At 51.7% G+C, this 20,447-nt stretch overlaps 1 protein-coding gene across 3 annotated transcripts in view; it reads left to right on the top strand.

The window, feature by feature from the left end:
- ARHGAP39 (Rho GTPase activating protein 39) overlaps positions 1-19,739 on the top strand; it is a 423,047-nt gene extending 403,308 nt beyond the window's left edge. For all 3 annotated transcript variants that reach the window (XM_073329927.1, XM_073329928.1, XM_073329926.1), the window contains 2 exons: positions 9,675-9,844; positions 13,763-19,739. In XM_073329927.1, the coding sequence (XP_073186028.1) occupies positions 9,675-9,844; positions 13,763-13,957 (365 nt within the window). In that variant the 3' untranslated portion in view covers positions 13,958-19,739. The remainder of the gene's footprint in view (positions 1-9,674; positions 9,845-13,762) is intronic.
- The last annotated feature ends 708 nt before the right edge of the window (positions 19,740-20,447 follow it).

Below are 20,447 nucleotides of genomic sequence, written 5' to 3'. Positions count from 1 at the left end.
TGCTTGCTGGCCACAGCGAAGTCTTCCAGGTTTGCAGGCACAGCCAGCCCGGTGCTCCCACCAGCTTTCAGAGCTACGTGGGGCTGCTGGCTAAGCCGCTTACTCCATCCCTGGATTCCCTGCAGCCCTTGCTGTAACTACAGGGATGTCTGCTCATTTTCTTTATTATTCCCACATCCTGATTCCGCTCCCAGCGTTTCCTGTCAGTCGCACTATCAATCCACTGTCAGCAGCCAGGAATCATCCGCCAGGCTCCAAACCGCAGTCCAGTTGCACTCCCACATCCTGCTAGATGGGACGCCCTGTTCTCTCCTGCATCCTGATAACCTGCCCGCACTGTGTAGCTGCGGCCTGGAAAGGCCAGCTCTGAGGCTATGGCAAATCACTGTCCCTGGAGGCACGTTTCCATCTCCAGACGGTGCCTAATGACACTGGATGTTGGGGAGTTTTTAATATAGCGAACTGACATCTCTGGTAGCATTTTTATTGCTTCCTGAATTCTTTGTGAAGCTGTGGGAGGTGGGGGGAATGGACATTGCTGAGGTCTGTCCACATGCCAGAACTGTAGAATGAGCCAGGTACGTTATTAATAATAATTAATAATCATGGATTAATTCCTATGGAATCTTCCACCTCAGGATCTCAAAGCACTTTATCTATTGCTGCCTCACATCCCTCTTGGGGGGTACAATACAGGTCACGTGGCAATCATTTCAGTCAGCACTGGAGTGTAGCCACCTCTGGGGTGGAGCACAGCAGCTCACAGCAAGGCTGCATAACACTTCAGGACAGGAAGTGAAGAATACGGTGTCTAAGTGAAAACGCAGAAGATGATCTAGGGAGGTGCGTTACGGTCACCCACATTAGAATTTGTCCGAGACACCAGGGTCGTGCCCTAAGCTGTAAGAAGTGCTACCAGATCTGTAACAAACACAAGAGATCAGGGTCATGGTTTCACCTCTTGTCACCTCTGGTAGCGCTCCATGTTAGTCTGTGGGTCTAACCGAGACCGTATTTATTTTGATTGCAGTGGGGCCGGCAGGGAGCCTGGGGCTGCCTAAACCCAGTGGAAGAGAGGTTCCTCGAAGCAGAGTTTCTGTCAGATAGGTGCAAGAGGTGCCTAGGTGTTGAGCTTGCTGTCTGCCCGCCCCGGAGTCAGGCCTCCCCCTGGGGGAACAGAGCAACAGTTACGTTGGGGGGACTCCTGCCCCGCTGCCGGGCTGTCACAGTCAGGGATTGTTTTGGGGACAGAACCTCGATGGGAAGCAAAGGCACCTCTGTGGAGGGATTGGGGCTTGTCCCACATGCACAGGTCTCCTGCTCAGAAGCAGGCAGCTGCATGATGTTGGACCCTCCCCAGAGCTGACTGACTGCACAACACTGGCTTCCATAGGACAGACGCAAGGTGTGCCAACCCCAGAGGGAATCGCGAGCAGTGCACGGAGTCTGCTTATAGCACTGAAACGCAGCCACCTCTGGGATGAGCGTGGCAGCACATTCCCTATCAGAAAAGGCTACACATGGTGTGTAGGAGGGACAGTGAAGAACCCCGTGTGCAGCTGACACTGCCGGGGGAGAGTTTTCCCACGAACCAGGACGAATGACTCTAGTGAACAGTGCCCTGGGATGCCAAATGAGCACAAGTGGACACACACACACACACTAAGTCACGCACACCTCTCCGTACCACAGCACCCCTTGCGTTGTACTGGGGCAGTGGGGCCTGTACTGACTAAGACGGGAGAGTGACCCCTACTGAGTCATAAATATAGCTTCCTGCAATGCCTGGGCTTTCTCCGGGTGGGGTAAGGGGCGTCATCTGGGAATCCTTTGTTTCCTTGGTTTTTATTTCAGTCCCTTGGAGGCAGCCTTCCCACATTGCTTGTAGCTACTTCTCTTGACTCCCAGCTGCACAGAGGGTCCTGGAGAAAGTAGCTCCGTGTATTTGCTCCTTCAGCACAGAAGAAGTTGTCACACCGGCTCACCATGTTATAGCTACGAAAGCCCATCCAGAGAGTTCCAAAGAGATTTATGTTTAAAAGGTGTTCTGTCTATTGAAGAGCAAATGCTATCATTGCCTTAGTTCGTTTGTATGACAGTGAAGACTGCGTTTCTGTACTCACTGAAGACCATTTTCACATGAGTGGAATGTGAACCCTGCCATCCTGGCCAAATTCCAAAGTGTTTCATTCCATTCTGCTTCCTACATCCTCCCTGCCATTTGGGTGCAGGATTCTCTTTCACTTCCTGCCCTGAAATGCTGGATGGCATTGATTAATGTTCTTAACAGCCGTCATGTTCCACCCCAGAGCTGGCTGCATTTCAATGGTGCGGGAAGTGCTTTGAGATTCCGTCTCGGCGGCTATCATCCTGGCTTTTGTTGCTTTGAGATTAGACTTGCAATATGTTGTTCTAAGGCACAGCCCCATGCACAACTTGGGCACTGCACTAGCGTGTGTGTGATGTGACGCATTTTTCAGCAAGCAAGGGATGCGTTGTTCTGGGTTATATTGATTTGGATCATTAAGGCCCTAGCTGGCCACCCCAGCCTGGTGCCTGCCTCCCGGAGAGATTAGACCCGCTATCCTCAGTGCCACATAAACAATCAATCACATCACTTTCGTCCGTTTCCCTGCTAGCCAGTAAATGGGCTCCGGCAATGCCAGTCAGTAGTGACTGATGGCTGCTCATTTAACAGTGTAGCGCAGCCAGCAGGAAGGACACTTTGATCCCGATTGTAGCTCTCCCGTTGTTTAATGGGAACACCCCATAAGAGATGGCACCCAGCAGCCCAAGATGGGGCCATCTTGCCTTGCATGCTAGTGAACCTCAGTTCATAGCAGCCACACAGAGCTGTGTACTGCTGCTGCAGACAATGACCTGCTTGTGTATCCTGTCACAGCCCCATCATGCCCAGGCTGCGCACTGAATCTGACACATCTTTTCAGCCAACACCTAGGGGCACAGCGCACAGAGCTGAGAAAGAGCAGCACACTTGCATCAGCAGGCTGCTGAGCCATCAGGTGGCCCATCCATGCACACAGAACAAATGCTGGCACCATGTCTCCACTGAGACAAGGTCAGATGGGGACTGAGAGGGAGATTTCATCCTGGCAGATGCCGTGTGGCGGGTAAGCTGCAGTGATTACGGGGCCCTGAGTCCGCGGTGTCTCGGCTGCTGGCTTTCGGAAGCCAGGGAGCATGACTGCCTCCAGGGGGCAGTGTGTCTTCCAGATGTCTCTACAAAGAATTACCCCAGCCTGGGGCCATGGGAGCCTGGGTACAGTGCTGCTGGGCACAGTTCATGTGACATGGGGTCTGGCCCTGACATTCCCAGTGCAGCCCTCACTTGGCAAAATTTGCCCGTGGCTGCTGTTTTGTGTAACCCCCGTCCTGTCAGGTACTGGCCGTGGCACCAGTACCAGCATCCCACAGCAGCAGGCAGCCCAGAGTGGGTCAGAAGCTGCACCTATAAGTTGCTGGGTATTAATGTAAAGATCAAATGAAGAACGACACCAAACTCCTCTCTTGCCATGCAGGGTCCTGGAGTGAATTTACCCTTGAAGCAAACTGGTCTCATACTCCTAGCCCAGCATTTTCATTGATACATTGCACCTTCCTTTCCAGGGATGAACCCGCTGCCGGGAGCTAGTCAGTATCATTTGACAAATGGGGAAACTGAGGCAGCAACCAGCCAGGACCTGAGCCTGCAGGCTCTTTGCAGGGGGAGCATTTTTCCCCTCCAGTGGGAATTCAGCCCATGGCAAAGGCAGGATTGGGCTCTAAGTAACCTGCTCATGCTGTGGCAGATCCCGGGCTAGAACTCAGGTCTTCTGGCTCCCAGTTGTGCCTTAAGCACAGGTTGATTCTTCCTCCTTTAGTTCACTGTAGCCTGACTCCTGTCTATAAAGGATTCACCTGGATGGACTCCCAGCAAACAATGGTCCCTCTAGTGCCAGATTTGTGGAGTGCCCACTTACCTGCCAGTTCCCTTTGGAGCAGCCTCTCAGGGAAGAGAGTGTAGGTGGGGAGCAGACAGCGGAAGGTTTCTGTGACAGTTTTTCCAACCAGCCTTCTCCCCCAGTAGGGTTAGCCAGTAAATCCTAAATCTGTTTGCAGGACCAGTGTGTAACTGTGTCCATAAAAACCCCACAGCTTGTCTCTCCAGGGAGAAAAGAGTAGCTCAGAAAGAAGAACATTATTATTGGCTTAACCAGGAGATCTTCAAAGATCTAAAACTCAAAAAAGAGCCCTACAAAAAGCAGAAACTCGGTCAAATTACAAAGGATGAATATAAACAAATAACACAAGTATGTAGGGACAAAATTAGAAAGGCCAAGGCACAAAATGAGATCAAACTAGCTAGGGACATAAAGGGTAACAAGAAAATAGTCTACAAATACATTATAAGCAAGAGGAAGACCAAGGACAGAGTGGGGCCATTACTCAATGACAGGGCAAAGACAATAACATAAAATGTGGAAATGGCAGGGGTGTTTAATGACTTCTTTGTTCTGGTTTCCACCAAGACTGGTGGTGATTGGATGTCTAACATAGTGAATGCCAGTGAAAATGAGGTAGGATCAGAGTCTAAAATAGGGAAAGAACAAGTCAAAAATTACTTGGACAAGTTAAATGTCTTCAATCACCAGAGCCTGATTAAATGCATCCTAGAATACTCAAGGAGCTGACTGAGGAGATATCTGAGCCATTAGCAATTATCTTTGAAAATTCATGGAAGACCAGAGACATTCCAGAAGACTGGAAAAGGGCAAATATAGTGCCCATCTATAAAAAGGGAAATAAGGACAATCCGGGGAATTACAGACCAGTCAGCTTAACTTCTGTACCCGGAAAGATAATGGAGCAAATAATTAAGCAATCAATATGCAAACACCTAGAAGGTAATAAGGTGATAAGTAACAGTCAGCATGAATTTGTCAAGAACAAATCGTGTCAAACCAAGCTGACAGCTTTCTTTGACAGGGTAACAAGCCTTGTGGATGGGGGGAAATGGTAGATGTGGTGTATCTTGACTTTAGTAAGGCTTTTGATACTGTCTCACCTGACCTCATAAACAAACTGGGGAAATACAATCTAGATGGAGCTACGATAAGGTGGGTGCATAACTGGTTGGAAAACCATTTGCAGAGAGTAGTTATCAGTGGTTCACAGTCATGCTGGAAGGGCATAACGAGTGGGGTCCTGCAGGGATCAGTTCTGGGTCTAGTTCTGTTCAATATCTTCATCAATGATTTATATAATGGCATAGAGAGTACACTTATAAAGTTCGCGGACAAATTCAAAATGATCTGGACAAATTAGAGAAATGGTCTGAAGTAAATAGGATGAAATTCAATAAGGACATATGCAAAGTGCTCCACTTAGGAAGGAACAATCAGTTGCACACATACAAAATGGGAAATGACTCCCTAGGAAGGAGTACTGGGGAAAGGGGTCTGGGGGTCATAGTGGATCACAAGCTAAATATGAGTCAACAGTGTAACACTGTTGCAAAAAAAAGCAAACATCATTCTGTGCTGTATTAGCGGGAGTATTGTAAGGAAGACACAAGAAGTAATTCTTCCTTTCTACTCTGCGCTGATTAGGCCTCAACTGGAGGATTGTGTCCAGTTCTGGGCGCCACATTTCAGGAAAGATGTGGACAAATTGGAGAAAGTCCAGAGAAGTGATGAAAGGTCTAGAAAACATGACCTATGAGGGAAGATTGAAAAAAATGGGTTTGTTTAGTCTGGAGAAGAGAAGACTGAGAGGGGACATGATAACAGTTTTCAAGTACATAAAAGATTGTTGTTACAAGGAGGAGGGAGAAAAATTGTTCTTGTTAACCTCTGAGGCTAGGACAAGAAGCAATGGGCTCAGATTGCAGCAAGGGAGGGTTAGGTTGAACATCAGGAAAAACTTCCTGTCAGGGTGGTTAAGCATTGGAATAAATTGCCTTTGGAGGCTGTGGAATCTCCATCATTGGAGATGTTTAAGAGCAGGTTGGACAAACACCTGTCGGGGATGGTCTAGACAATAGTCCTGCCTTGAGTGCAGGGGACTGAACTAGATGACCTCTCGAGGTCTCTTCCAGTTCTATGATTCTGTGATTGATCAGTTCCTCTTCCCATGGCAGGAGAATGCCACATTACAGACTCTCTTTGAGCATGTATCTCACTGACCAAAGGGCTGTTCTGCCAAATACTGCTTACCAGTGCACTTCCTTGGCGGTCTCCCACGCCAGCACCGGCCCGGCCAGCGGTGAGCGGAGCTGGCTGAAAGGCAGTGGAGATTATTCCAGCACTTTAAGCAAAATAGAAACTGGATTTCCATTCGCCATCTTTTCTCATTTGCTTTTGTGCGAGCAGGTTTTGGGTTCCCATGGATTTGGGTCCCTGCCCCTGGCTGATCCTCATTCTGTGATGACGTAGCAAACTCCCTCACAGCACAGCTGCCCCTCTCCGTGGTGCCCGCATAGGAGGATGAATCTGTGCTGCTGGTGCCCCAGTTAGGGCTGGCCCATGGCATCTGTATGGGGTCGAGTCATGGGGTTTTTCCACGGCTGCCTCTTTTGTTCATTGCATGACTCCTGACCAGTCCAGAGCCCTGACACAGAGGCTCTACCTGTCTCCTTCCCCTGCGTCTCTCATAAGCTGGATGCTTCTTGTTCTCTGGCTGTCATTCAGCTTCCTCTTGGCCTGAGGCTGTGCACTCTCAGTGACCCAGTTCCAGGGCTTTGTGCATCGATACACACCACTTACAGAATCCACCTGGTTGTGCCGGTGCCCATCTTTGGCTGGTGCATTGCTGCTCCCTGGGATGCCCAGGGTGACGTTTTCCTGCAGCTGCAGCGATTCCTCAGGAAACCTGCCTTGGCTGTAATTGCTGCGCTCTGAGTCAGTAAAGCTGCTCTGCATTGTTAGCCCTGCAATGGGCTGGTTGCAGGAAATTGATCAGCAAGTGCTCTGGGAACCATCTCCTCTCTCTAACTTGGCTGAGCGCAGATGCATGACTGAGGGTCTGGGTCTGTGAGCTGAAGAGGGGCTGGCACTGTCAAACCAAGTGTATGCTCTATAGAAACAGTGGGCTTGCCAGAGCGAAACAGGAATAGAAATGGGCCTGGGGGTGAGGTGTTAAATATTACTGGATTTAAACCTCTCACCGTCAGTGGTGGGAAACATAAATATAATCAGCCCCTTGGTTCTGGATAAGAGCCTCCTACTGCTGTGACGGGTTCGATCACAGAGCCCCCTTGGGACTGTTACCTGATGTGCTTAGACTACCTCTGAGCCTGTTTTCTCTGTCAGCTTGGGCCTCCAGAACCCTGTCTTGTTGAGCGAGACACACTAGCCTGCTGCAACACAGACCCAGGGTCTGAACCACGCCCCCAAAGCTGCAAACGTAACTGAAAACATCTTAGCAAGTGCTCCTGTCTCCAGCACCCAGACACCCAGCTCCCAATGGGATCCAAACCCTAAATAAATCTTTTTTTATTTTTAAAGCTTATACAGGGTAAACTCATAAATTGTCCGCCCTCTGTAACACTGATAGAGAAATATGCACAGCTGTTTGTTCCCCCAGGTATTAATCACTTACTCTGGCTTAATTAATAAACAAAAGTGATTTTATTAAGTATAAAAAGTAGGATTTAAGTGGTTTCAAGTAGTCATAGACAGAATAAAGTAAGTTACTAAGTAAAATAAATCAAAATACGCAAGGCTAACTTAATACATTAAGAAACTGAATACAGGTAAATCTCACCCTCAGAGATGTTCAAATAAGCTTCTTTCACAGACTAGACTCCTTCCTAGTCTGGGCCCAATCCTTTCCCCTGGTTCAGACCTTGTTAGTTCCAGCAGGCATCTTAGGTGAAAAGCAGGGGATTCCACATGACTGGGACCCTTTGTTCTGTTCCACCCCCTTTAATAGCTTTGGCACATGGAGGGAATCCTTTGTCTCTCTCTGCGTTCCCACCCCTCCTTCTAAATGGAAAAGGACCAGGTTTAAGATGGATTCCAGTACCAGATGACATCAGGGACACAGAAAGGCTTGCAAGTAAACAGAGCCATTTACAACCAATTGTCCTAGTTAATGGGAGCCATCAAGATTCCAAGCCACCATTGATGGCCCACACTTTGCATAGTTACGGTAGGACCTCAGAGTAATACTTCATATTTCTAGCTTCAAATACAAGAATGATACATTCATACAAATAGGATGAACACACTCAGTAGATTATAAGCTTTGTAATGATACCTTAAAAGAGACCTTTTGCATAAAGCATATTCCAGTTACATTGTATTTACACTCATAAGCATATTTCCATAAACATATGGAGTGCAATCTGCTACCTGTTAATGGACTTGCTCCTTTAGCTCAAGTGGCAGAGGCTCCTGGAGTTAGCGCTAAAAGTCCTGGGTTCAGTTCTTGCTCATGACCCCTAATAGGGAGCCATCACAAAAACCCAACAGCCTTGAATGTGTGGGTGAGAAGCAGAAGCCCAACTCCTCATCTGGTGTCGATCAGGGGAGGTTCACTGACTCCTGCCAATTCCATCTGAGGATCTGGCCCCCAAAGGGAAGGTGACCCGCCTAGTTTCCAAGGGGAGTGAAATGCAACAAAGTATATAAGCAGCATTGGGGCGAACGGCCGGTTAGATTCCTGGAAGAGCTGTTTGCTGTGGTCCCCGGCAGTGGCTTTCCCCCAGAACCCTTCTCCCAATGGGCTAAGGATACGTGCTCTCTCCCAAGTGTGCAGCATCGATCGCTCTCTAAGCAGCGACGCTTCCTGCGAGTTGGTGCCCAGTGTAGGACTCTAAACCGAACCAAAACAGCACCCATGGAAGCACGCTCCCTTCAGCCTCGGGCCAGTCGCTTCATGCCTGACCTTTGCGTTTATGCCAGGGACGACTAGCGGCCGGCCCTCTGCACATTGGGGCAAGGTGGCTGTGAGCTCTGGGGCTCACTCATTAGCTGCCACAGGCTTCTTGGCTGAAATCCATTGGATAGAGCCAGTGCCCTCAGATGGCCGTAACTACAAGGACCTTTGTACGTTGATAAGCTGTCGTCCTCCTCGGGGATCTGATAGAAACACCACAGTCCCTCCCCCGCCTCACCCCATACCCAGGGGCCCTAGAAATGCCATATCTCCTCCCCCCACCTCACCTGAACTCAGGGGCCCATAAGGAACAAGTGGGTCAGATTTCAAGTCTGTACGTAGAAAGATGAACAATTGAAATCCCGAGGCAGGTTGGTGACTCTGATGGGAAGGTCAGTCGGAGATCAACATGGCATGGGAGCGCCTGCCACATGTCAAGATGCTGGCTCCTTGGGGACATGGAAATGATGGCACTGCCATGCCGGGACAGACCTCCACGTAGGATTAGGTGGGGGAGAAGCAGAGAGTGAAACTGACTAGGCTGCTTGGATTGCCCCAGGGGCGCAGCTGGCATTCCAAACTCTCTAAGAACCCTGGCTACATCAAAGCTGCCCCAAGTCAGATTTGCTGGATCGGGGCTTCCAATGCCTGGTGCACTCCCCCATTCATGCTGCCCACACCCCCACATGCCCTGCCCCACTCTACCCAGCACCCTGCCCCATCCCTGCACACTCAGCTCTGCATCTCTCTTTTTTAACCTAACACGAGCTCTGCTACTTGTCTCCTCTCCGCAGCGTCATTGCTGAAGCTCTGGTACCGGGAGCTGGAGGAGCCGCTGATTCCCCATGAGTTCTACGAACAGTGCATCACCCACTACGAGAACCCAGAGGCAGCCATCGCAGTCATCCACTCTTTGCCCAGGATCAACAAAACGGTGCTCTGCTACCTCATCCGCTTCCTACAGGTAGGGCAGGGGGGCGGGCTCCAGCCAGGGGGGCTCACCCGTGGCTGTGTTGATACAGTCCTCTGCCTTGTCACGCAGCTCACTCCCAGCTTCGCTGCACTTATGGACGCTATTGCATTGACCCTTGTTGTGTTCTGGGGATTTGGTACTGTATCACTCAGCCACTGTAAATAAGACCGATAAGCTCACTGATATTGTTACTCGGGCTGTCAAGCAATTAAAAAAAATTAATCACGAGTAATCATGCAATTAATCATGCTGTTAAAAGGTAATAAAATACTATTTGTATAAATATTTTTAGATGTTTTCCACATTTTCAAATATATGGATTTCAGTTACAACACAGAATACAAAGTGTACGGTGCTTACTTTATATTTATTTTTTATTATAAATATTTGCACTGTAAAAATAAAAGAAATAGATTTTTCAATTTACCTAATACAGGTACTGTAGAGCAATCTCTTTATCATGAAAGTTGAACTTACAAATGTAGAATTACGTACAAAAAATAAGTACATTCAAAAATAAAACAATGTGAAACCGTAAAGCCTACAAGTCCACTCAGTCCTACTTCTTGTTCAGCCAGTCGCTCAGACAAACAAATTTGTTTACATTTGCAGGAGATAATGCTGCCCGCTTCTTGTTTACAATGTCACTAGAAAGTGAGAACAGATGGTTTCATGGCACTGTTGTAGCCGGCGTTGCAAGATATTTATGTACCAGATGCACTAAAGATTCATATGTCCCTTCATGCTTCAACCACCATTCCAGAGGACATGCAGCCATGCTGATAACGGGTTCTGCTCAATATCGATCCAAAGTAGTTCAGACCAACACATGTTCATTTTCATCATCTGAGTCAGCTGTCAGCAACAGAAGGTTGATTTTCTTTTTTGGTGGTTCGGGTTCTGTAGTCTCCGCATCAGAGTGTTGCTCTTTTAAGACTTCTGAAAGCATGCTCCACACCCCATCCTGAGCAAATTTTGAAAGGCACTTCAGATTCTTAAATCTTGGGCCAAGTGCTGTAGCTATCTTTAGAAATCTCACATTGGTACCTTCTTTGCGTTTTGTGAAATCCGCAGTGAAAGTATTCTTAAAATGAACAACATGTGCTGGAACAACATCATCTGAGACTGCTATTAACATGAAATATCTGGCAGAATGCTGGTAAAACACAGAGCAGGAGACATACAATTCTCCCCCAAGGAGTTCAGTCACAAATTTAATTAACGCATTATTTTTAATGAGTGTCATCAGCATGGAAGCATGTCCTCTGGAGTGGTGGCCAAAGCATGAAGGGGAATATGAACGTTTAGCATATCTGGCATATAAATAACTTGCAATTCCAGCTACAAAAGTGCCATGTGAATGTCTGTTCTCACTTTCAGGTGACACTGTAAATAAGAAGTGGGCAGAATTATCTCCCATAAATGTAAAAAAACTTGTTTGTCTTAGCAATTGGCTGAACAAGAAGTAGGACTTAGTGGACTTGTAGGCTCTAAAGTTTTACATTGTTTTGTTCTTTAGTGCAGTTATGTAACAAAAAAAATCTACATTTGTAAGTTGCACTTTCACAATAAAAAGATTGCACTACAGTACTTGTATGAGGTGAACTGAAAAATACTATTTCTTTTGTTTATAATTTTTACATTGCAAATATTTGTAATAAAAATAATATAAAGTGAGCAGTGTACACTTTGTATTCTGTGTTGTAACTGAAATAAATATATTTGAAAATGTAGAAGAATGTCCAAAATATTTAATAAATTTCAATTGGTATTCTATTATTTAACTGTGAGATTAAAATTGCGATTAATCGTGATTAATTTTTTTAATCAGGATTAATTTTTTTGAGTTAATCACGTGAGTTAACTGCGATTAATGGACAGCCCTAATTGTTACCCTTCCATGTTACCCCATGTGTACATCACATTACAGCAGTGACACACATTTCCTGTCCTTCCTGGCCCAACACTGGACACAAAGCTACACACAGAGCCACAGCTCATAATAATAGTCACACTTCAGGGCAACTACTGCTGCATTCCCCATCCGTGGCCCACCAAGGGCATCCACTGTAGGCTTCTGGCTCCCAGCCATCACCTCTCTTGGTGAGAGATCCGCATCTCACTCCCTCCTGACTGGGGTTTTAAGGCTACACAGCTCCCTGGGTTACACTGCAATGTCCCCAGCAAACCAGACCAGCTAAACAGCCCAGAGCCTGTGCCTTGCTTTCTTTGCAATGGCCATGACCAGTGTGTTGCCTGCAGTTATAAGGTGTTGCCTGCAGCTGAGTTATCCTACAACTCCTTCTAAGCAAGTACATTTATTCATAAGCTAAAAGCATTACAGAGAAAATGTGTTAAAACAATCAAAGAACCTACACGCCTGCTAAAAAGCCTACCAGAGATCACCCATTGGAGCCCTGTCAACATGCATCCCTACCTCGAGGGAACTCCCTCCTGCTCGGACACAGCATTGCAGGGGACTTTGCATCACACCCCCTCTGGAGGCCACTTTCTCAGCGATAATGACCAGCCCCAGCCAGTCTCTTCTCTGGACTCTCTTACTTGGTCTCCTGTGGCTCCATCCTCCGGCCAAGTGACAAAACTTCAGTCCCCTTCCGGGGTTCAGCTCTAAGCCAAAGGTCCTTCACTACCACCACCACCCCAGCCTTTTCCCTGATGGCCTTCTGCCCCTTGTAGGCATCTGTCTCATTCCCTGGTCCTTGCAGAGCCTACCTAAGGCTCTCTCCACTCTAGGGCCCCACCACAGGAGCTGACCCTGCTCCTGTAGCTCTGCTCTCTGGCCACAGCCAATCCCAGTGACTGGACCTGCCTTCACGCCCTTCCCATGGAGAGGGAGCTCCCCAGAGCTCCTCTCTCCTGGGTCTTTTCCCCTCAACCACCCTGCTCAGCTGCTTATACAACCCAGCTCCACCGCCTCTGGCCAGGTCATTCGTTAATCACCTCCCAGGTGCGGAGCATAGCTAAGCAGGTTCTTTCCTTTGCTTTACAGGTGATGGGGTTAAGCCCATCACAGGCCTAGTAGGGTAAGTCCTTCCCCAAGGATGGTGTGCCCCTTAGGCAGAAGGTCCTGCTCACTCGCTGGAGCAGAAAGCAGGCCCCGAGTCAGTTTAAACTCAGGCTATTTATCCCAAAGGTCTTTCTTTGTCTGTTGGTGTCTGGAGAACCCAGTCTGAACCAGTCTAGGGAGCCTCTCCAGGAGGGGTGGACCTCTCGAGGGGTCGCAACCTGGCTGGTTTGCCTTGATCACCTCCCACGGGTTTTAGTTCCTGGAGGAGCTGTGGTCCCCCTCCCCCATGGAGTAGAACACAGTCAGACATAAACCATTCAATTAAAACAATGGACCGCAAAGGAGAAAGTCGCCGTTCCTGTCACAAGCCACAGTTAATATCTCGCTTCTCTCTAGCGCTAGCAATCCCAGTGTTGTAGCCCTTAATGGCATTTACTGGGTAACTGTCTCTCACTTTGTGGGTGTGCAGTCCCCGGCACCACAGGGGCTGCAGCCTCAGTCTGGGGGGCTGGGCTGCCCCAGCCCAGTGGGGACTCTGAACTCAGTGTTCGTGCAGCCCCTGGCAAAATGGGAGCCCCGATCTCAGGCAGGGGCTGTGCAGCACCTGGCACTTGGGGGCCCTGGTCTCAGTCACGGCCTCTAGGGGCTGCCGGGACGCACAGATAGTAACAGATGGCATTAAGGAACAGATCCAGAACTGGGCAAGCAGAGGGGTGGGCAGCAGACCAGGCCCGGGTCTGTGATGCTGGCAGACACCTGGGCGGTGCTAATAGCTGAGACGGTAATTCTGAGCGGGCCCCAGAGCTGTCTGAGGAGCCGGTGGCGATGCGGCTGGAGGGGGAGTCATTCCCCGCATGCTGTAACCTCTCTCTCTTCCCCAGGTGTTCGTGCAGCCAGCTAACGTGGCGGTCACCAAGATGGACGTCAATAACCTGGCCATGGTTATGGCCCCCAACTGTCTGCGCTGCCAGTCCGATGACCCACGGATCATCTTCGAGAACACCCGGAAGGAAATGTCCTTCATCCGGGTGCTGATCCAGCACCTGGACACCAGCTTCATGGAGGGGGTCCTATAGCAGCGAGCTGCGGGAGGAGCCAAAACCAAATCTGCCGACGACCACAACCCACCCAACCCCCCTTAAACCCCAGGTCAATCAGCCAACGAGTACGAGCCAGACACCACAAAGGGAAGGCACTGGGCAGCCCTGGGCAGGGCCTCTCGTCCCCGTCACACCGTGTCCCCAGAGCCATTATGAGCTGGCCTAGTCCCGCCTCTCTCACCCCAGCATCTCTCATCATCCTTTGCCCTCTAGTGTCATACAGGAAGTGGTGGTGGGATCCCGCCAGTGTTACTGGCAAAATGACATCTGCCCTCCCCTGAACCAGACCTCTGGAGATGTTGCTGCCTATCCCCCCAGCCAAGCCACCGTGGGGCAGCCTGCAGGGTTAGCCTGGCGTGGCAGCCACCTGCAGGTGAGGCTCGGGAGTCCTGCCCGGCATCCTGGGCCTGCAGCCACTCTGGGGATGTGGGATGCTAGGCCTTGCCACCGCACTTTAATGAGTGCTGTGTCTCGCAGACAGACGTCCAGGACAGCCACTGCTGGCTGCAGCTGCCACATGCTTCCTAGGGGAGAGGGGTGGCTGCAGGAGGGGGTGGTGCTTAAGATGGCAGTGTGGACGGAGGGGGAGATCAGAATAAGTTAGCGAGCATCACCAAGGCCTCCCAATGCTCCTGCCCTGGGGCCAGCACTGGCTAGGAGGGTGGGTAGGACAGTCTCAAGGCAGGGACTGCAAGGGGGTATTTGCAGCAGTCCCACGCAGCCTGGAAGCTAGGGGTTGCCCAGCGGGAACATTCATGTGGAATAGGGTATGGATCCATCTGGGAGGATAAAGCCCCTTGGTAGGAAGGGGTCTAAGCCCCATGCAGACCTCATCAGCTCAGCCCCCCGCTGAGAAGAGGGACCCCTTTATGGCTGGAGGAGGGGGCCAAAACCAACTCCAAGTTCTCAGGGCAAAGCTCGTGGTGAGGCATCTCTGTGACCCAGAGCCACCTGCATCCAGTGATGTCACTTCCCCTTCCTTTCCTCCTCTTCATCAGCTGCTTGTAAAGCCCAGATCTGATCACAGTGTCTGTGTTGGGAGGGCGGGGTGTCGACTCAGCAGTGATTAATTCTCAAACCCTGAGACCTACCAGCCCTTTCTAGACAGGATCTCTGCGCCTTGAATGTAACCCCGTGCCGGGAGGTTCAGGGCAGGGCAGAAAGCTATGACTGCAGCCTGTTTTGTCCTGGTATTCGATTCAGGCTCCTGTGCTGCCTGGGCTCCCGTTCCAGGGCAGGACGGCCAGGAGCAGCTGGGCTTCATTTGCCATTTGGGCTGTGGCAGGCTCAGCTGGCGCAGGGTTCGGCTACATCTCAGCAAACCCATAACCCGAGCTCGTTCCTTGCCATCTCTAGAAGGGGACTGTCCCCGGCTTTTCCTGACTCCCCTCAGCAGTGGGCCATCTCCGCCCGCCCTCAAGAGGGCGACAGTGCAGGCAGAGGATGCGTGTCCCATCAGAGCCACCTGCAGACGATGGATTTAACAATCAGTCGGGGACAGAAGAATGACCATCAAAGGTGGCACTCAAGTTCCACTTTCACTCTCCTGAGTATGGGTAGGGCTAGTTAACTTCCTGGGTGTTTTGCCCATGTGGCCCATGCGCAGCTAGGGCCTGGTATCAGCAATAACTCCATCGCTGATTTCCAAGACAACATCTGCTCGGTTTATGAACACAGACAAGACAAGCGCTGGCTGGTGCTGCGTGCAGCAGGTCAGACCCCGGCTCGCTGGGCCCCAGCTCCATCAGCCCTGCGGAGGAGAGTTGTTTTGGGCAGGGCGCCAAGCGGGCGCAATGGAAGAGATGTGCTGTCGGGAGAGTGGAGACTGCCAAGGAGCTGGTGTCACAGGAGCACCCAGCGTGCCAAACCCTTCCACTGTAGCAATATCCAGGCTGGGCCGTGTCGGGGCTTCTTTCTGTCATGGCTGGATTCTGCAGCATTGGCCAGGGCAAGGAGGCTGCTGTGCTGAGCCATGGCAATGAGCAAGGCTTTTAAAGCACTTGGCTAGTGTGGGACACACTCTGGGTGGAGGTGCTGGCTCCTGAAGGCAGAGAGTGACCGAGGAGTTCTCTCCTGCTGTCAGAGAATGAAAGTGTGGGTCAGACTTGTGAAAATCCCACCTGGCAACACGTTCTGGATGGCCCTTGGCATCAGCCCCAGCGAGGCGTCGGGGGCTTCTGGATCACCGGGCTCAGAGGGCTCTGGGACACATGGCAGAGCTGAAGCCATCAGCAGTGCCATGTTTTCTCTCTTCCTTGCCCTCCGGAGGGTTTCCAAGGCGGATGGCTGCTGTTGCTCTATGGGAGCTGGGAGGCTATTGGGAAATGGTTACAATCCAGCTCGTTCCCTCCTCTCGAGGGGCTCTCCTTGGGACAGTCAGGACCAATGCCGGCTGGACTTGGGTCTCTGAAAGTAGCCCTGGCATCTCCGACTCCCCATCTGATGGGCAAAATCCCTTCTCGTTGAGCCGCCTGGCGAGTCTCAAATGCCCACGTGAGCCTAGTGCTGGGCCCCAGCATCTCCACGCTTCGATGCCTTCTGCAGTTGGCTCCTTGCCCAGCTGTCACCCCCAGGCCTGTGCTCTAGCAGATATCCAGCTCAATCCACCTTTACCGGAGGCCAGTTCCCCCGTAAGCGTCTGTTGGCCTTTAGGGTTTGCATGTATTAAAAGGGAGTCCAGCTCAGGACGCAACCAAATCAGCCCCTGAGCAGCCTGGTGGTGGCACTGGGCTGTGCCTCTGAGGATCTGCAGTGCACTGCCCCCTATCCCTGTTTTTATAGAGCTCCCCACTTTAACCCTGAGCTGCTGGCCCATGACCCCCACCCCCTGCAGGAGAGTTAACCTCTTGGCTGCTGGTGCTCAGGCAGGGACTCTGTGCCCTACCATCTAGGTTTACATTTCTCCATGTTAACTCTCTTCTCCCCAGCCTCTCTCCCTGCTGTGCTCTTTAACCTGCAGCCTTGCTTCCTTGGGATCTCAGTGGAGGAACTGTTTTTTCTGTCTGACCTCTATTTACTGGATGATTCCCATTCATGCTGGGATTCGAACTCTTGGCAGCAGCAAGACACTGGCTGCATGTGTGCGTGTGACTGACCTGCTTTCCTTCTGCCAGCCACGAGGATTTCACTTCGCTGTGCCGAGGGACCTCTAACTCCCTGGGGGACCCATCCAGTGACAGCTCCCCCACGCTGGATTCCTCCTCAGCCTCTGTTTCCCGATCAGCTCACTTCAGCATTCAGCTGTGATGGTTCCCCCCTCTCACCCCGGACAGCCTGAGCATGGACAGCCCACATCTACTTGCACCGGAGCACTGTGCCCACAGGCCCCTCCTGCCTCGCTGAGACCTTGTTTTCATCTCACACTGCCATCAGTCTGTGGCAGGCAGCTGGGTCCTCGGCGCTGCTCAGCACGTGGCAGCGTGCAATGGCTGGGTGCCCCACAGCAGGCGCTCTAGGGAGCCGCGAGCTCACCGACCTGCCAGCGGTGCAGTGTCCACACTCCACAGCATCCTTGTGGCTCAAGGCAAGTCTCACCCGGAGAGAAACCTGCACCGGGTCCTGGGTGGAGAGCCCCATCCCATCCCCCGCGAGGTGTCTCAGGAGAGCCCCAGAGAGTCCGGCTGAGTGTCTAATACCTTGGGTGTCAGGTCGATGACGAAGCCCTGGGTGCGAGGAGCAGAGTGCAGTGCATACCCGCTGTGCGTCCCACAGCGCTGGGGTGCGTCAGGGGCCTCTGGCCTGCCTTCTGTAGCTCCCATCCCCACAGGAGCAACGTGCTGCTCTCTGCGACCGCAACGGCTGTGTGGAGGCACCGCAAAGCACCGGTGGGGCCGGTCGCACATGGTCGGGCAGGAGAGTCCAGCGGGAATCCCCACCAAGGTGGGAACATCCCCCTCTCCGGGACATTTTCCTTCCTACTGACAGGGAAGGAGCAACTCCTGCTGTTAGAGACAGGCTGGGCTTAAACAGGGTCAGGGAACAGAAGCAAGTCAGATCTAGCCGTCTGTCATCTCGGGTATTTCTCATGTGTTGTCACTGCGTGACTAAGTGCCAAGAACACACAATAGGGTAATGCTAAAATTGCCCACTGGGCCCTCACTTGTCATTCTCCAGGATTCATTCACTGGTACAATAAATCTTTCTTTTCCTTCTCTCTCCTCCTCCTCATCACCTGGCCACGAAGAAGGATGCATTTCATCACCTGGGAAGGTTTCTCATTGAGTGCCAAACACACTCAGGCTTGGGCTGGTCCTCCTGTGGCAAGGAGTTCCACAGTCCGCCAAGGAGGCTGTGACCCAAAGGCCAGCAGTTCTTCCAGCCTGGAGGAGGGGCCTCATGTCACACTGCTCCATGGCTGACAGCTTTGAGCGTCTGGTTAGTTACTTCCCTACAGCCTCCTTGGGGAAGGGAGTCCCTGGGAACTCGCCAGCACCTGGGCTGCCTAAGAGATTAACCCCTTGGTGTTTTCACAGCTTCTCACCAGTCCCTCCCTCCAGCCTTTCTCAGCGAAAGGGAAAGAGAGCCGAACCATCCCAGCGAGCCTGTTCCTCAGAGGGATGATGGGCATCAGGGAACCTGCTGGGGGAGGGATGGGGTGTAACCCCATGCACATGAAACCCAGAGTCTTGGACGATGGCAGGGACAAGTATGCAGAGCTGGAGCCCAGACGTGACATGATTCCCTCCATGCAGCTATAAAGAGCAAGTGCCTTCAGCTCCCTGGGAGAAACAGCTACGGCCAGCCCAGAGCCAGCCCCAGCAGCAAACGCCCTCCCTGACCACACACCTGCCGGGAAAGGAGTGAGACACAGGTGCTGTGAGGAGCCTGGGCAGTCCAGCGGTGAGCCTGGCAACCCTGCAGTGGCTGGTGCTTTTGTCCTCAGTCTCTCTGTGAAGTCCCATACCCTCCTGGAGAGCAGTCTGTTCTCCCTCTGGGTATCAAATGTTGTGTGGGACGGATTAACTAACCTGTCTCGTGTCTCCAACCTTCCTTGGTTCCTTGCGGTTCCAACCGGCTGCACTCACCCCCCACTCCGCCCCGATCTCAGCTGGGGTCTCTTTGGCCTGGGCTTCTCTTCTCCAGTCTGACAGTGAGATTTCATCCCTTCCTACCCGAAATGTTATTCTTGCCACCGACGTGGACGCGTGCGGTGTCCGCGTTGCCGGCTGATGTGTTCCAGCCATTTCCCTGAGCCCAGGCAGTGCTGAGCACCACTAGCCCCTGCCAGAGAGGAAGGGAGCTGAAAGCTCCCTGCACCCTGCTGGATGAAACCCATGGGTGCTGTCCCCAGCTCAACAAGAGCTTTCAGGTGTGTTCCTGCAAGTCCCAGTGAGTTGTTCCATGGGTGCCCGTGGGATGTTCCCGGGAGTGAGGAGTGCAGGCTCGTCCCGGGGGGTAGCGCCTGCCGCACAGCTCCCAGGGTGCTGCTTGTGTGGGTCACTTGCCCATTCCCCACAGCACGCTGGGTCGGAGATAGCATGTGCTGAGCCATTTCCGCCCCCCAGGACTTGGAATGGGAAGTGGATTTCACTGGGCTGGGCCTGGACAAACCCTCTCAGCTGTGTGATTGATCCGTACCTTGGGGAGCCTCTTGTCAGTTACACCCCCAACCTGCCATGTCTGGCCTGTTTCCGTATGTCCACATGGCAATTAAAAACCGACAGCTGGCCGGGCCTGCTGCCTCGTGCTTGCAGGGCTCAGGCTAAGGGGCTGTTTCACTGCGGTGTAGACGTCCAGGCTCGGGCTGGAGCCTGGGCTCTGGGACGCTGCAAGGGGGGTGGGTCCCAGAGCCCAAGCTCAGCCTGAGCGCGAACATTTACACCGCAATTAAACAGCCCCTTAGCCCGAGCCCCCCCCCCCCGCCCCACGAGCCAGAGTCAGCAATTGTCTGACTGCAGTGTAGACAAACCCTCTGTGACTCTGGCTGCTTGTAGGCCTTGTAAATACTTCTAAGGGCTGTAATCAGGTAACCATTCAGATAAGCTCCAGATGCTGCAACAGACCAAAGTGGGGAGGCGGAGGGTCCTTCCCACTTACTTTCCTGTTACCAAGTCATCTGATGGCTTCAGCACAGGAAATTCCCCTCTGAGAATCATGGTTCTCCCCACAGAGGCTGGTGGGCTTTCTGACCAGGTCTCCTGTAACTCTCCATGCCCAGTGTCATTAAACCCGAGGCCTAGGGCAGCATGAAAGAGCAGGGTCAGCCCCGCAGTCCGTTCGTTTGCCCTGTGACTGGCTGTTTCCCCTAGCCCTCCTGCAAAGTCCATGGAATCAATGTGTCCCCAAAGATGTCCCAGGGTGCAGCGGGCTCCAGACGCTTGCTGCAGGAGCAGGAGTTGTCAGCAGGGGGTACAACGTCAGCACCATGGAGGGCTTGTGTATCAGGGTTTCTACCTGTTGCAGCAGCCTGGTCTTGGAGCTGGTGTGAGTAATGAAGCCGCTTTTGCACTTCCCAAAGCAAACAGCC

The sequence above is a fragment of the Lepidochelys kempii genome, chromosome 2 (genome assembly GCF_965140265.1).
Source record: "Lepidochelys kempii isolate rLepKem1 chromosome 2, rLepKem1.hap2, whole genome shotgun sequence".
Classification (NCBI taxonomy): domain Eukaryota; kingdom Metazoa; phylum Chordata; order Testudines; family Cheloniidae; genus Lepidochelys; species Lepidochelys kempii.
This window is presented reverse-complemented; position numbering and strand designations above follow the sequence as displayed.